The following is a 17,448-nucleotide window of genomic DNA, read 5'->3' as shown; positions in this document are numbered from 1 at the left end:
TCTTCTTTATTTTCAATGGGTATGTTTCTATTTTAAAAAAAACATTAAAAAAGGATTGTATGGTTCACCTGCTTTTATCCGAGTCACTTAAATGCCCCCAGGTTAATTGTTTTGTACGCATCCTACAGCCTCCCCATGAGGAAGCCTTCTCCCCTACATAATAGTTTTATAATTAATCCACGCTCCCCAGACGTATAACATTTACAGTTGTTTCCAAGCTCCTCTGGGTCAATACCACTTCCCCGGAGATAACACATAGTGCACAGTTGTTTGCTCCACTTGTGAATTAGCATGTTGGTCCGAGAATCATTTGAAGGTGCGCAAACATAATTCCCTACCAAAGAAGTCACCTGGTACAGCATATCTGTGTTGACACTGTAGAACAGTTTATAGCTGCTGGTCAGTGTTGAGCTTCACTCTTAAAGATGAATCTCACTCCTCCAGCCGAGTGCTGCGCCTTCGAATCGCCCATCCTGGACCAGGTTTTGCCACCAATACTGATTATGGAGTTCATGTTTGGGCTGATGGGGAACGTTGTCGCACTGTGGATGTTCATCTTTCACATGGACACATGGAAGCCCAACTCTGTGTACCTGACTCACCTGGCTGTTGCCGACTCCATCGTGCTGTTCTGCCTGCCTTTCAGAGCCGACTACTACAGGCGTGGAAAGAACTGGCTGTACGGCGATGTCATGTGTCGCATCCTGCTCTTTCTGCTGGCAGCCAACCGTGCGGCAGGGATCTTCTTCCTCACCGCTGTAGCTGTTGACCGTTACTTCAATATTGTCCACCCAATGAACCGGATCAACCGGATGGGTCTCGGCTACGCTCTCGGGGTCTCGTTCGCTCTCTGGGCTCTGATTTTTCTTGCCACTGGGTATCTTCTTGCGAATGAGCACTTCTTCTACAATGGAAACCATACCCAGTGTGAGAGTTTCAACATCTGCATGGGCTTCAGTCCCCTCTCCACTTGGCACAACACTTTCTACGTCTCCCAGTTCTTCCTGCCTACTATAATCGTCGCTTTCTGCTCCGTCAGGATTACGTGGCAGTTAAGAGTCAGGACTATGGACAAGACGGGGAAAATCAAACGAGCCGTTCAGTTTATCTTGGCTGTCGCCTTGATTTTTATTATCTGCTTCTTTCCCAGCACCATATCACGCATTGCCGTCTGGATCCTCAAGGCATGGCACAATGAATGCAAATACTTTGAAGAGGCCAACCTGGCATTTTACACATCGGTGTGTTTCACATACTTCAACAGCGTCCTCAACCCTGTGGTGTATTATTTCTCGAGCCCTGCCTTCAGTGGCACCTTCGATAAGCTCCTGAATAAACTGCTGCGAAGGAAGGAGGAAGACAAAGATCAGACGGATTCAACTCAGAACGATGTTTCCACTGTTGATAATAGAAGGATTTAAAGCCGGTGTGTTTGTTTTCCCTGCTCACATAGCAGGGGAAGTCTAATTAATGCAAAATGCATGTTAGATTCCTGCCTACTGATAGAATTACATGTAGAGATGAGGTTTTGCTGTGGTTGTGAAAAACATAATTGCCCAAACAAAAAATCTAATTTAAGTCTTAATGCTGTTGGTATAGGGTTACCAAAAATCCTCAAAAGTATATATTAATAAAATGTATACTGAGCGATTAAGAAAACAACAACATTTAATGTGATCTAGTCAAATATGCCATGCTAATTCTTGTAAATATGGATATATGTGTATGCACATTTTCTTGGTAAGGTAGTTCATATAATACTATATAATGTCAACTGCATGACACTGATTATTAGCCGCACAATAAAGTAATATTTGCAATACAAATCAGTTATACAGCCAGAGGGAAGTTTGGATGAAAGTAAAAGTGGTGATACCAAATTGTAAGAATTCCCTGTTACAAGTAAAAGTCATGTTTTCAAAGGTTTTTAATCTGTTTGGACAAAATTGAAAAGTACTACTTATACAGATGGGACCATTTCAGAAATATGTCTATAATATTATTTTAATTATTCATATTATGGGCTGCTTTTTACATATACCGCTTGTAGCTTGTGAATTTCTCCAATAGTATGCTATTTATACAAAATAATGCATACAAGTTTTATTATTGTTTTATCTTGTGAATCTAGTTCAGCAATGTAACTCAAAGTAACAAATAAAGGTAGTGGAATACAAATTATAAATATAATTAGGTAATGGAAATAGTGGTGGTCTAATGGATAGTGAGGTGGGGTGAAGATCGGAAGGTTGTGAGTTCAAATCCCGCCAGGAACACCACCACTAGTGTGCCCTTGAGTAAGGCACTTAGCCCTTAGTTACTCCAGGGAGAATGTCCCTGTTATTGTAAGTCGCTTTGGAGAAAAGCGTCAGCTAAATGAAATGTAATGTAATGTAAATACTCAAGTAAAATACTATACAATGACCATCAACTTGTATTTAAGTATAGTACTTGATTAAGTGTGCTGTTTCACTCCCGTACATGTATCTTTGCACCACAAGTTATTCTGCAGATTCAGATTATTTTTACAAAATATGAATCGGCTAATGAAATACATTTATGATTACATTTTATGATGGCTTCAGTGGTCTTCTGTCATTCTGTGTGCATATATTTTGCACATTTCTAGCCATTAGATCCTGTCCCATTTTCTTTTTCTTTAAATAAATATGACTTAGAATAACTAACATAAGTCAAATATACCGCTTGTGTCATTCTCCTTTCTTGATTGTTTGTTTTCTCAGTCATAAAATCGTGTTATAAAATTCGGTTCTCAAATGGTTGAGTTTACGGTCCGGTCCTTGAAGGCAGCTTGAGTTTTGGTTCCCAAGGTGGTGACGTCAGGCTGGGGCTGGGCACTGGGCAGAGACGCTGGAAAAACATGTAACGGTATAAAGATACGCTGCACCTTCCCACGACATCTTTTACCGAGGCTCAATTCACCGGCCGAGAACAAGTAAGCTTTCACGACAACTTTTTACACACCTGTCTGCTTTAATATTCCATCTTTTAGGGCGTTAGTGTTTACGTTAAGCACAGTCAAGTTAATATGTTTATGCTAATATGTAGCTAGCTAGCATTGGCAGTTAGGAGCGCATTCCAGCAGGGACCAACGCTTCAACGTGGGACACAAAATAACATAAATAAGTATTTAGTTTACGCACTGGGACTATCTCTTGTACGATATGTGTGGTTAAAGTAACCTGTCATTTTGAAATTAAATGCGTAGGGTGTTTAGAAAAAGTGTCCACACCTACCTAAGTTGCAAGCTCAAGAGATGCAGCAAGTATATCGAGCCCATCCCAGACATACACAACAAGGACCAATCTCATTATCTGTTTTCCATGCATCAGCAGAGATTTGTACATGCATGGTTGATATCTGATTCTGTTAGGATAAAGACAAAGGAGTAGTAGTGCTGAGATGATCCCAGACACAGGATGAGATTTGACAGCTGTATGTGTGCTTGTTGTTTTGGTCTAGCTGCACCGGCTGGGCGGAGAGAGCAGTGAGGTAATGTTACACAGACGAGGCTTGTGTTACCTGCTCACTCACTGCATGGGATTAACTTTAAACACACACTTTTACTGTTAAGTGCCGACAATATGCAATATGACAAGTTGAGTCAGTGCAAATAAAACATGCTGCTAGCCTACATAATAGATTTCAGTATTGTCAGTATTCAACATTGTCAGTGGTGGAGGAATCCATATAATTTACACTAGTAATTTTAAGTGAGTTAAAGTACTAATACAACACTGAAAATACTCAACCGCATTTAAAGGTCCTGCATTCAAAGATTTAAAAGCGAGATTAAATAGCAGTATAGAAAGTTAAAGTAGTCATTGCTTAAATGTTAGCTTTTAAGGCAGACTAAAGTCCAACTAAAACAAATACATGGTTATATAAACACCCATACTAATACACTTTGATAAGTATCCTTAAATAAATATAAAAACTACATTTTTGGTAGAGATCTGAGTCCACAATGGGAAGAAAAGTTGAACTCAGCTAGACTGGTTCACAGGTCTTGAAGGGTCCAAGGTTTTTTGGGTTTGTGGCCATGTATGAGAAAGGGTTCTCTTTATCCTGATGGTTGCTGTTTTGCAGGATGTTTTATATCCATAATGGTTTGTTTGACCAGTATTTCTAAGGGCTGAGTAAAAAGCAAGTCTTGTAGCTTGAATGAACTACTGTCTGCAGTGGAAGCATGAAGATAGATTCCCTACAGTTAAACAGCCTTATCTGTGTGAAACATAATATCTGCCTTGACCGTGTTGGTCCAGAGTGAATCATCTGATTTATGAATAAAATGGCAGCATGGTCAGGCAGCAGCCCAACACCTACGGGACAAGATGTGCAAAGCTAGAGGAATGTTTTACTTCGGAGAGGAGGGAAATCCGCATCACTTTATTTAATAAATGCCATATATGCAAAGGCATTTATATTTTGGCGAGTGAAACTACTCATGAGTCATGACACGTGGTCAGGTTAGCATTTCATTTGGTTGATAATAAATAGCCTGCATATAAACAGTGGGTTGTGAAATACGTTGGGAAGTAGTCTAGGGTGACATTATAACAGTTTAATGTTCACAGGCCTTGATGAGTGGTGTAGCAGCTCTCACTGCTTGTTTTTTGTTTTTGTCCGCATTTGTTAACTGAGTATTACTGTTTTAGTTATAGGTGGTGTGCATGGAATCAAAAAATAAGTTTTATTAATTGGGTCGGTCTACAGAAAAACATATTTATTTTGATAGGTGAATCATTTTTAGTCTTTACATTTTTAATTTGAAGTAAAAGTGCCTTAAATGTACTGGTTAGGGTTTTTTGCTAAGTGGCCTTTTATATACATTATTTGCCTTGGTGTTTTAGTGCAAGATGTACAGTGAGCATAGTGAAAATAAATAGAAACATGGATCTGTAAAGCGTTAATGTTTACCTATAGGGTTTATGTATTTGAGTTTCTGCTTAAAATTCCAATAAGGTATGACTAAATTAAGCTGAGTCAATATCCACTGTGATGAGTTTCACGTCTCTGCAGATGGTCAGCTACAATAAAGGACTTATAAAACATGAAATGGCCTCTGTTTCTGATTTGATTTATGGCTTTTTCCCCAGTTCTCTTCTATCACATTGGGACTTTATGGGGTGGTGGGGAAGGCCTCCACCTTGACCAGGCCACACCCCACACAATGGACAAACCAGGAGCCATGAGTACTCAGGGCAAGGTCAGCGGGCTCAAACCCCCCAGCAAAATAGTCCGTCCATCTGGGGTGCCCACAAAGACCTCTCCTTCCTCAGGTAAGATCATTTTAAAATACTCTTGAACTTTATAAAATCTCAGAGAGTATTTGTGGATGATGTATTTTAGTACATTCATGCAACAGAACTGAATAAGACAAGAAAACAATTATTTAAAACAACTAAGTATGACCCTATTGCAAATGGAATATCTTGCAGCTTTATAAACGGGATGGTTTGTTGTGCTGTTTGCTCTGATTCACCATTTAGGCAGAACAAAACCTCAGCAGGGGGCCAATCTGATTACAGAGTCCATCCTTTAATCACTGTGCAACTGCACTGTTTCATTGTTTGCTTCATGTGCCAAGGGGGAAACACTAACAGGGATTAGAAGAAGATAGTGATTCAAATGAACACTCTTTACTCATTTCAATTGTCATGTTTTACAAATATTTATGTAAAGAAAAAGTTTGAGTGTGTTATTACTAGGATGGGTTAAATGCAGAGGTCAAATTTCACTGTGTGCTGTGGGCATGTATGTGTAACAATTAAAGAGGGTTTCATCCCTCCGATTCTATTCTATTTTATTTAATGGGAATGCTGATGCAGCATTCCAACTATCTGTTATTCGACGCACAAAAGTCTTTATTATTCCGCCGGGTTATTTTGCGCCTTTTCTGCTGGAGGACCGATTACATTTTGCCTTCATATTTTCTTTTACACCTGCCATAATTCCCAAACCCTACATTCCTGAGACATAATTTTTCATGACAAATGTAGGAAAACATCTCGTAGCTTGAGAAATTAAAAAACATTAAGCAAAATAATTAAACAAAATGCCTCTTGATGGCATGAAGTGACAAAAACGTTCAACATGTCTCCATTAAACCCCATTGTAAGTTCAGCCTCATCTTTCCCCACCACAGCAGCCACACACCTTTTAGTTAATCTGCCAAAAAGGCCACATTATTAACCCGAAAGTACACAAAAAGTACACTTCAGATGCTCAAGGTCCTTGAGATGCTTCACGCTTTGAAATGTCACCGATATCTGTTACGGTTCTTCAACAAAACGTTCACATGTAAGAGGTTTATCTCTCATTCAGAACAATGAAAATGCTCTCCTCTTACTGATTACTGCACATCACCATGGAAACCTTTGATCTCTGGACACATCGTTAGCTGAAATATAAACACCTGTGTCATGGAACACGATGATGTCATTTCTCTGACATGCTCAGAGCAGCAGATTTCAGATGATGGTTAACACAGCTCTACATCAAATCTGATGTTACGTAATGTGGTGTTACTATGGCAACGCATCCCTCGCCATAAAACAGCAGCAGACTTCAGATAATGGTTAATGGTCCTGCCCTCAACAGCTCTACGTCAATTATGGGGTGTCTTCATATGTCTTTTGCGTATCCCTCACCATAAAACATGATGTCGCTGTAACTCCAATGGACACAGTCCGATCGTCCCCCAAACTTCACTTGTATATCACCGGTCCGTGCCTCAACAGCTTTACGCCAAATCTGAGATCTCACCATAGGCTGTTGCCATAAAACACGATGTCGCTGTAGCTCCAATGGACACGGTCCGGTCGTCCCACAATCTTCACCTGTATATCACCTCTCCATGCCTCAACAGCTCTACGTCAAATCTGACATCTCACCATATGCCGTTTCCATGGAAACGCATACCTCACCATAAAACACGATGTTGTCGTAACACCTATGAAAAGGGTCAAAAACAGCTCCATACTTCAGATAATGGTTAACGGTCCAGCCCTTAGCAGCTCTACGTCAATTATGGGGTGTTATCATTTGCCGTTTCCATGGAAACGCATCCCTCGCCATAAAAGAGGATGTGGCTATAACTCCTATGAAAATGTTCAAAAAGTGCTCAAACTTCACATGTGTGCTAACAGTCCCGTCGTGAAGACATCTACGGGTCGGTTTTGAGATTTCTTCAATTGCCTTTGCCATGGCAACACAATGCTCACCATGAAACACGGTGTTCTCATAACTTCAGTGAAAATACTCCTAACGGCCCAAAACTTCATAGGTTTGGTAACGATGCAGCCATCAACGCATCTAAGCGTATTATGGGATGTCATAAAATGCCGTTGGCATGGCGACAGATCATTCGCCATCAAGTTAGTTAAGAAGTTTGCAGTTCAAATATTCTGCTGCTTTTCCAAGCCTTTTTACTTTTCTTCTCTCATCACACATTCAAGCCCCTGTGTTCATGTATCATTTCAATCTAAATTCTTCACTTTCTTCTTACACATTACATTTCAGCATAGCAGTTTAGCGTCAGCTTTTCAGCGTAAAGCATTACCACTAGCAATTTCTTCAGGAATTGCATTCTCTTGTTCTATTCTATTAATCATCAGTACTGTAACTGTAACAGTATATGTGTAACACCCAGGATATTGGAGTTTTGCACTTCAAATGTGTGTATCTTGTTTACTTACTCTGTGCTCTTTAATAACAATTCAATTTGTCACTATTTATTCGAAGTTGAATTAAATGCTGATGCATTTGTAAAAGTGTGGCTTACTTTGTCACACAATGTGTGGGTTTTTTAAGTTGGGTACAAAACAAAACGCTTTCTAATGACAGAAGTAACCAAGTTCCAATAGAGTCTAGAGCAGTGCTTCTCAAAGTGTGGTCCGCGGACCACTTTCCAAGGTTTGACATAATGAATTGTGCTACTTTTAAAGCAAGCAACGATGTTTTCAAATCTGTAATCAAAAATCTCCTCAAAAACGCTATCGAAGCAGTGCCGTTGCTACCATTAGTTCAAACAGTAACAACGGACTCTTTTTCTTAGCGGATGCATGTCAATTGAAATCAATACATACAACAATTTTTTAAATCAATAAAATCATTTTCTAAATCCATAAAATCATTTCAATTAATATTGAGTCATATCGTTACTTTGTTGAGAATGTGGCCATGTAATAAGCGGGATAATGTGCAGCAACGTGGTCATTATGGGGAAAATAACACCTTCATGCCGATCTAGATCCCTCTGCTTCGCGTCGGGCTCCTGATTAGCCTGTCGGTGTTCTTTTCCCCATAATGACCACGTCGCTGCACATTATCCCTTACATATGATTATATAGAGTCATTATTCATTTGTTTTAAAGCAGGAGGCGCAAACGCTTGCCTCGGGGAGGGAGAACAAGAGCCACAGCGGAGAACAAACAGAAGGGCAACCATGCGCGGGAAGTCTTCTTCGCTGCTTTTGTGGCAGACGACAGTGCCACTCATGCCTAGGGTTGGGTACCGAGAACCGGTTCCGGTTCGGAACCGGTTCCAACATTTCGATTCCAACGGCATCATTTAGAAATGTGAATTTCGGTTCCGCTTTTCGATTCCTGAGGAAATGTTTCTCGCCGCTCTCCGTAGCCTACTGCATGACTGCAGCGGGGCGGGACATTTCCTACAGTGTAACCTGAGACCAGGGCCGGCCCGTCGCACTGGCGTTATAGATGTTCGCCTAGGGCGCCAGATCTGTGGAGGCGCTGCGCTGCCAGCTCTGGGAGAAAAGAAAAATGTTTTGACCGTTGGTGCTCATCCTAATTTTCGGCCTTGATGTAACAACATTCATAATTAAGTAAATGTAACACCCTTTTCACCCCGGCTACACGTTTCATTTGCCCTGTACGATGGGCGCTGCAAGTGATTAAAATGGGGGATGTTGGCTTATCTGGCAACCGCAGCTCACAGCCAGAGTGCGAGTGAGCTAGGGAGAAAGGGAGGGCGCTGTTGTTATTAGCATCTGGTGCTAGCTGCTCTGACGGATATAAGAAGAAGATGTTTCTACAATGATGTGGAGGAGAGTCCTCTCCAGTCAGACTGAGAGGCTGATAACTACAGCTCAGTGAGGTAAAGGACTCTGAGTGTTTAGATAGTTCACTTTAGTCTAAGTTATCTCAGTGGGTCTCAAACGTTTTGATCACAATTTATGTAGGCTAAACACATATTTCCAAGGTACTCCTTTATAATTATTGGGATAAAACAGGTTTGAAATCATTCCAATGTATACTATAGGACAGTAAACCAGACATATCGTTTAAACTGGAGAGATAAAAAATATGCATAAATAAAATAGTAAAATAAGATATGAATGAACAACAAAAATAAAATGCGTTACATGTAGGCTATTTGTTATTTAATTATTAAAATGTAAACCGATCTTTTTCATATGGGTGTTTAGAGTTGTACCCCCTAGATCTAGTCTCTAGTAATTCTGCGTGTGCAGCAGATTGAAGCATTTTACTTCAAAATGTTCAAACATTTCTTCCCGGTATGCCTGAGAAGGCAGATATGCTTGTTTTTCTCAACAAGAACTGTTTTTAAAAGTTGGACTGTTGCACTGTTGTAGCTTCAGTGGTTCTCAGGTTACAGTTACATAGCAGTGAATATAAACAGACTGATTAATGTGAATATTACTTTAAACTAACCTGTGTAAAAGTTTCTCGAATAAATGTAATTTTTTTGGTGGAAGAAGCATGTATCATTTTTTTACCCTGCCCCTCAAAGAATCGGAATCGAGAACCGTTAAGAACCGGAATCGAAAAGTAGAATCGGAATCGTGGAAATTCAAACGATACCCAACCCTACTCATGCCCCTTTCACACAATGCGTTTTCAGCTCCGGCTCGGAGCTGCAGCCTCAAAAGTACCGGTTTTTCCTGTTCACACCGCAGAGGGGCCGCCTCTTAGCTCCGGAATCCGGTTCACTTCCAGCTCCAAAAAATTGGCGGTCTAGAGGCAAGAGCTTCGGAGCTAAGAGGCGGCGTCGCTTACGTCTCTCTTACGTCGAGGCGGGGGCAGGGGCAGATTCGTCGTTGAAGTAGATGCTGAAGACCACAAAGAAGTCTTGCACTTCGCATGTGATGTTTGTAAAGTCGTCCCTTGTAAAGTCGTCCGATGCCTTCCATTTCGTTTCGTAAGAGGATAACCAAAGCGAACAGCGCTTCAATACAATCGGCCATTGTTGTCGATGTGAGGGATTTCCGCGCGGTTTGGATTTTATGAAGCAGGCACGTAAATGGTGACGTCATGACGCAGCAGCGGCGGCAGCTCTGGGCGATGTGAACAGAGCGGGAGCAGAAAAGGGAAACCGGAGCTGAACCAGAAAAGCTCCTGCTCGGAGCTAGAAAGGGAAAAGCGCTGGTGTGAAAGCCGCATTACAGGCCTGGTATATGTACTACAGCTTCTCCAGCGCTGTCGAGCGGCAATGGTCGGCCGTGGCCCAACCTCTCATTCCCCTGATAGGTGGAGAATTGACCACTAAGCGGAGCACCCCTTTTGTGACGTAGAAAACAATTCAAATCTGGATCAGTCTGGATCTGTTACAGCCCCTACCGGGGACACCTATTCATGTATAAAAGATGTACAAGAGTGCATTTTGCATGAGAGGTTCCCTTTTAAGTTTTCTGCAATGGAGCGAGCTTAAGTTTCACTTTCTATTGCATGATATAGCCCAGTGCAACACCTTCATCAAACATGTTGCTACTTGTCTGTACCATTTTCAGGCGATTTGTAATCTGTTCTAGAAAAACGGTGTTTTTGGATATTTGTGGAGTTAGGTGGTCCGCGAGTGTTTTTTTTATTGGTTAAGTGGTCCTTGGTATGAAAAAGTTTGAGAAACACTGGTCTAGAGTCTTTACAAGAGCAGAAATGATTAGCAAATATTTTAGCATTATATGTATAGAAATATAAGTCTGTTTGACAATTTCACTAAAATAAGTCGTACAGTTCCCCCCTCTCTTGAGCCCTTACAAAAGGTTGTTGCTTCACCCTGATTGGCCAAGAGGGGAAAAGCACCAAGCTGCTCTCAATTCTTAATTGGGAGCCAACAGGTGATCTGAATAACCTGCAATCAGCTCAGGGGAGCTGTGATACCCAGCTCAAATTAATTGGGAAAATGATAATAACAGCATGTACCAAAGGTTTGCTGCACAAATATACAATTACAGTCGCCATATAGATTTTAGTGAGATACTGAACATATATCACAGGTTTCAGATCAACTATTATTAATTTGATCTTAATGAAATTATAGGATTTATATCAAAAGCGGTGAATATATTGGGTATAATTGTGATTGTAGGTACTGCAAAGCCAGTCCCTCCAGAGAAGCCCCCGGGCAGTGGGACCTCCCCGACCCAGGATGGAAGTGTGGACTTCGAGGTGGGAGAGAGGGTCTGGGTCAACGGAGACAAGTCCGGCTACGTGCAGTTCATCGGGGGCACGCAGTTTGCTCCCGGGCAGTGGGCGGGGATTGTGCTGGACGAGCCTATCGGGAAGAACGACGGCTCCGTGGCAGGGGTCCGGTACTTTCAGTGTGAAGACGAGAAGGGGATATTCACACGGCCTTCCAAGCTGTCAAAGACTGCTCTGCCAGTGAAGGAGTTAAATGGGGGGCAGCAGAGTCCAGCACCAGGAGCCCCCGCAACCAGCGAGTCCACACCTGCTGCCACTACCTCAACTGGTAACATACAGCATATTATCAGTGAATTCTGACTGTGTATCTTATTCAGGGGGGTAAGGTTGGTCTGTTTCTGTGTACAGTTCAGGGCACCGGCATTAAGACGAGTGCAGCACTTAACCGAATGCTCACATGCAGCGATACAGTGTCTAACGTCTCAGACACAGAATCCATGAAGAAGAGGAGGGAGCTGAGGCTCGGGGACCGCGTGCTGGTAAGAAACAGTGTATAATCACTAATATACTCAAGATTAATATTCATATTTTCCTACAGTCATTTACTGCCAACAAAGGACTTCATGAGAGAACTGTTTTCAGTGAATCAAAGTTTTGATGATAAACAGAGCCATTTCCTATATAAGGTCACCTGTTCTGCTCCATTTCTGGGCAAAGTTTCAGTCACAAATCCCCAAAAATAAAAGTATTAACTATGCAGAGCTTCAAGTCTTTCTCTTGGACATCAGCAAACAAATATGTAAGCAGTGTTAGTTGAAGATAAGAACTATGTTGTGAAAGAAATGGAGAGGAAATAATTGTACATGATGCTGAAAAGTCTCTTGAAGTCGCAATTCTCAGACCATGACCATGACATGAGAATTGTACTTCGCGGGTGAATGTAGTCTTTCAAACATGCAAGTGTATTTTTTACGTGCTACATTAGACATGAACACACAGTTTTAAAGACAGAAGTCTAAATCCCAGTAATATTTATATTATGGAGATGCCGACATCTTAATTTTGCATGCATTTTCTATTGTTCTCCAAGTATTAGATTCAAGGCTTTTATTGTCATTCGTACATAGCTACAGTGTAGTTATGTTGATGAAAATCTTAGATCCCAGGCTCCTCCAACAGTGCAACACAATAAAACAGATAAAATAGTGCAAGTAAATACAATAAAATAGAATATAAGTAGTGCCATAAGAGTCTATATACAAGTGATACATAATTTGTGAGTTGCAAACAGGTGAATGTTTTGGATGTTCTAGTTCAGGTGTTTAATAGTCTTATGGCCTGTGGGATGAAACTGTCCCTGAGTCTGGTGGTTTTAGTCCTGATGCTGCGGTACCGCCTGCCAGACGGCAGCAGACAGAGCAGTTTGTGGCTGGGGTGATGGGGGTCTTTTATAATCCTGAGGGCTTTCTTCATAAGATAATATATGCTTGCTACAAACTGTCCCAAATGTAACCTTAGAGGAGTTTAACAACTTTTAACCTTTTAAGATTGGTGAATTATTTTTAGGAATTCATTTGAAATAAAACTAGTAAATTAAGAAAGCACTGCAAATCATAGTTTTTTTTTTTGTAGGTTGGTGGTAACAAGGCAGGAGTTGTGAAGTTTCTCGGGGAGACAGACTTTGCCAAAGGAGCGTGGTGTGGAGTGGAACTAGATGAACCACTAGGCAAGAATGATGGAGCGGTAGCAGGGACCAGGTGATAAATGACACATGTATAAGATATGTCTTCACACAATCATAAGTAACCTGTGAAGAAAATATGTCTTTTTCTTGCTTTCCTCTCAGGTATTTTCAGTGCATGCCCAGGTATGGCCTGTTTGCTCCGACCCACAAGGTAATGCGTATCGGCTTCCCGTGCACCACACCCACCAAGGCTAAGAGCTCACGGAGGAAGTCCGCCCTGAAGAGAAGCCCGAGCGCCTCCTCCATCAGCTCGCTCAGCTCCGCCACCTCCTCCATCAGCGGCAAGCCCAGCAGAGCAGGACTGGTAAGACCACTCTGTAGTTAGTCCACACTACAGGGGTTTATGTGGACTGTTTATGCAACACATCCCAAAACCATACTGTGAGTCAAAGTTATGTATGCATAGGTAGCAAACTCATCGTCAAAACCTTTGTATAACTTTACCAGTGTACGCTAACATGCTTAGTTTTGCCTATGTATGAAACACATTTGAAATAAATTTTGTTTTATTGTGTTTTGTTGTCAGTGTATTTCAACAAATGTACTTGTTTGGTATTCTCATTAGTAAATTCTTTGAAGTGTGACTGAAAATGGAAAATAACTAATGCTTAAATCTGGTTTTAGTTTTTTGGAACTTAAACCTATTGGGTTATTTTACGATTTGCTACCTCCTAGACCTGTGACACAGTTTTCTTTTAACAGATAACATAACATTTTAAATCTTTTTCTTTGTCCCTTCAGCTGACAGAGACATCTGCTCGGTATGCTCGTAAGATCTCCGGCACTACAGCGCTGCAGGAGGCCCTGAAGGAGAAGCAGCAGCACATCGAACAGCTGCTGGCGGAGAGAGACATGGAGAGATTTGAGGTTGCGAAGGCCACGAGCCATGCAGGAGAAGTGCAGCAGGAGATGGTTCAGCTGAGGAAAGGACGGGATCAGGTCAGAAATATTAACACATGAAGGTTATCTGCAGTCAAACAGAGTACAAGCACATACAAATACTAAAAAAATCACTTGCATCTCTTATTTGTTTATTATAAGAGACTATTGTTTTAAAAATCTAAAGCTAATTTCTAGTTTTCTGAAAGGAATATTTATGAATTGGCTTGACACGATTGTAAAGGGAAGGTCATGTTGCTTCGTGTCGTCGGGAAATAAAATCCAGCTGTTTTATGGGTTGTTACTCCTACTGTTACCACAACTGATATCTTGATACAACTAAGTTAATTATGTGTAACATTATTAAAAATGTAATGTCAATGCAAAGGACAAACTAGAAATAAAATCTATACACTAGGACTTATGCAATAATTATTTAATGCACGTTTTTGGGCATTATTGAGCCATGGTCCCGAGTTAGGGGTTACATTATTCATTAAACTATATATATGACAAATACATTACAATAATCTTTTAACACTAATGGAATGTTGAAAGAGCACATTTTACAGATCAATAATGGTGCGAGACATTGCAATATTTACATTTGTGAACGGAGCTACATCTTTCAGCGACTGCCATGGCCAACGTGAACTGTTAATTTAGTGTGCATTCACCAAGTCTGCTCATGCTGCTGGCCATTCTGTGTGTTTACAGTATGCAATGGAGATGGAGGACAAGTTAGATCAGCTGCGATCACTGGTGGAGGCAGCAGACAGAGACAAAGTGGAGCTGCTCAACCAGCTGGAGGAGGAGAAGAGGTGAGTCTGACCTGGAGCTGCATGGGATTCTGTTTATGGATAGGATTAAAGCCATTGTTTTGATGTATCACAGTATGAACAGTTGGACAAAGTTTTATGGCTGTCCTTGTTTAACAGAAAAGTGGAAGATCTGCAGTTCAGCGTGGAGGAGGCCTGCATCACCAAAGGAGACCTGGAGGTACGTTTTGGTTATATAATCTGTTTCTCAATGAAACATCTCTCACTCACTGCAGCTGTCTGACTCTCACTTGTCAGGTGGATGTTATACCCCTACAATTCATGTGTGAATTATTGACAAACTAGATGGAAAGTTTAATTGACATTTTATCACTTCCTCTTAGTTCTATAGAATATCAACGTTGAGCTCTCCTGTATACAAGTTTCTAATGAACACCTGAGTCTGATCTCTTTGGTTTTTACCTGCTATAGTCATAGTTAAAATGCTAAACGGCTGCTTTCCATTCCTCTTCTGATGATTACATCAATCATGTGTCTCAGACTTTCCCTTTCCCTGAAATCTTTGAATCCTTCATTTGCTTTCTTGTTAAGACGCATCTTCCTTCCCTGCTCTTTTTGATTTATTCATTCATGCCTTTCCTCTGAGGTTTGTTCACCCCTCTGCTGCACTTACATGACCATCCTCTCCTTATCTTTTCATCTACTTGGATGTTCTTGAAAGCTCTCTTTGTGTTCCTATTCTTCAGTCTTTTTCCATGCTTTCATCTCCCCCGCTTGTCTGCATCTGCTTCACTCTTCAGAGGAAATAAGGGACTAAAGCAGTCTCCTTCAAGTACAGGAATACAAGAGTCAATAAAGTGAGAACTCTCAGTCAGAATGAGATGATTGAAATGATTGGCTCATGATATTACTCAGAGCAGAATGAGCGAATAACAATCTTTGCCTTTGTTCACAACCGACTGTACAATGCTGGAAACCATCAGTGCTTTCTTGCTTACTGGCATTTCTCTTTTAAAGTCTTCTTTCTGTTTGTGGCACAGAGCTGGCATGTCAGTGTTGCATTGGTGTTTGTTCTCCTTCTCCTCCTGCTCTCTCTTACTAACAGACGCAGAACAGACTGGAGCATGCCCACATAAAGGAGCTCGAGCAGAGCCTGCTCTTTGAAAAGACCAAAGCTGAAAAACTCCAGAGGGATTTAGAGGACACCAGGGTAATGCTGGCAGTCCCCGTCCCACAGCAGGACGGGGTGCTGTGCTTTTCCCTCCACTGGGTTTAATAACCATGACAGAAAATATTGACGGACAAACAGTATGCAAATGTTCAGATTGATCACAAGCGGCTTACCTCATTGCCTTGTTCACGATAAGCCCTGACAATGGGACATTGGCTTTTAACTTCTTCTAATAAACACTATGCATGGGTTCATGCACGTTTTTTTAAAAGGCCTTGAAATGACTGGACCTCGAAGATGGCGAACATCATTTTTCTTCATCAACAAAGCCCACGAGAAAAATTAGTTTGTCTTGTAGGACTTTTTTAAATTCTCTACTTCGTCGATTGCCCTCGTCTCAAAAGCCATTGCTTCCTACCGTAAAGTAAAACAAAATGGCTCGTTAATATATAGTGTTATTTGTAAGAGAATAAAAAGGCCAAATTCCGGGTTACTGTAGTTTATATAAAACAAACATAAAGAAATTGTGACATTTTGTAGGACTTTTTGTAGAGATGGATTAATCCACAATTGGTAATGTAGTGAGTAATAAGGGCAACAGTACGGCTGGCTGCTGTGTATTTATAATTATAAATTAAATATCTTTTGGTTTTTGATTGTCCTACAAACAAGTGCTAATGTCGAAAAGACCAATTGATTGAACAAATAAGAAACTTTATTAAGTTTTAAGTAATTTGTATACAGTTTAATCCCAGATATTATCAGGTTTAAACTCATATTTTGATATTTTGCTTAACAACCTAGATCTTTGTACACTACTGCACTTCTCTTCTTTGCATCATGTCTTCTTTTCTCCATCTCCTGCTGCAGGTGGCCACGGTGTCTGAGCGCTCCAGGATCATGGAGCTGGAGAGGGAGGTGGCCGACCTGCAGCTCAGGCTCAGGGCGTCCCAGCAGAAGGAGGACGCTGCGTCTCTGTCCCAGCAGCAGATCAGCAGCCTCAAGGCTCAGGCTCAGTCTCAGGAGAAAAAGGTTTGCTACATGTTGCTTTCCGCTTGTAAAATTGATAATTCATCAGTGTATAGGTAATTGCATTACGTAACGCTGGTGATGTAATTCCTATTTACAACCCTCTTTTTAGCCCCTAATGTATATATTCTATTTTATATTGGTTTGTTAAAGCTACTGTAATGATTAATAATGTATGGCTGTATTCAAATATATCAATGCATACTGTTTGTTCGATATATAATGCGTGTTCCCAACAGATCAGCGAGCTGAGTGTGGACGTGGAGAGCAAACAGAAAGACCTTCAGTCTGCACAGCAAGATAAGAGCTCACTGGAAGAGCAGCTCAGCAGCCTGGTGAGAAAGGAGGAACATCCGTATATTAATGTAAACAAGAAGAGGATGTAGAAGGAAAAAGTTCATCTCTGCTCGTCTTCCAATG

The 17,448-nt window shown here is 41.1% G+C and overlaps 2 protein-coding genes across 5 annotated transcripts in view; both read left to right on the top strand.

Annotated features, from left to right (window-relative positions):
• Positions 1–95: 95 nt before the first annotated feature.
• Positions 96–2,702, top strand: LOC117456028 (hydroxycarboxylic acid receptor 3-like). The gene has a single exon (XM_034095743.2). The coding sequence runs from the start codon at positions 426–428 to the stop codon at positions 1,419–1,421; it is 996 nt and encodes a 331-aa protein (XP_033951634.1). The 5' UTR covers positions 96–425; the 3' UTR covers positions 1,422–2,702.
• A 121-nt stretch (positions 2,703–2,823) lies between these two features.
• Positions 2,824–17,448, top strand: part of clip1b (CAP-GLY domain containing linker protein 1b) — a 31,538-nt gene continuing 16,913 nt past the window's right edge. For 2 of the 4 annotated variants that reach the window (XM_034095565.2, XM_034095563.2), the window contains exons 1-13: positions 2,824–2,956; positions 3,484–3,513; positions 5,121–5,303; positions 11,374–11,754; positions 11,835–11,965; positions 13,059–13,183; positions 13,273–13,474; positions 13,912–14,109; positions 14,767–14,870; positions 14,988–15,048; positions 15,934–16,038; positions 16,870–17,031; positions 17,268–17,363. In XM_034095565.2, coding sequence (XP_033951456.1) covers positions 5,195–5,303; positions 11,374–11,754; positions 11,835–11,965; positions 13,059–13,183; positions 13,273–13,474; positions 13,912–14,109; positions 14,767–14,870; positions 14,988–15,048; positions 15,934–16,038; positions 16,870–17,031; positions 17,268–17,363 — 1,674 coding nt within the window. In that variant the 5' untranslated portion in view covers positions 2,824–2,956; positions 3,484–3,513; positions 5,121–5,194. The remainder of the gene's footprint in view (positions 2,957–3,483; positions 3,514–5,120; positions 5,304–11,373; positions 11,755–11,834; positions 11,966–13,058; positions 13,184–13,272; positions 13,475–13,911; positions 14,110–14,766; positions 14,871–14,987; positions 15,049–15,933; positions 16,039–16,869; positions 17,032–17,267; positions 17,364–17,448) is intronic. The other 2 variants (XM_034095564.2, XM_034095566.2) reach the window with 2 other exon arrangements.

This window comes from Pseudochaenichthys georgianus, chromosome 12 (genome assembly GCF_902827115.2).
Source record: "Pseudochaenichthys georgianus chromosome 12, fPseGeo1.2, whole genome shotgun sequence".
Lineage (NCBI taxonomy): Eukaryota > Metazoa > Chordata > Actinopteri > Perciformes > Channichthyidae > Pseudochaenichthys > Pseudochaenichthys georgianus.
This window is presented reverse-complemented; position numbering and strand designations above follow the sequence as displayed.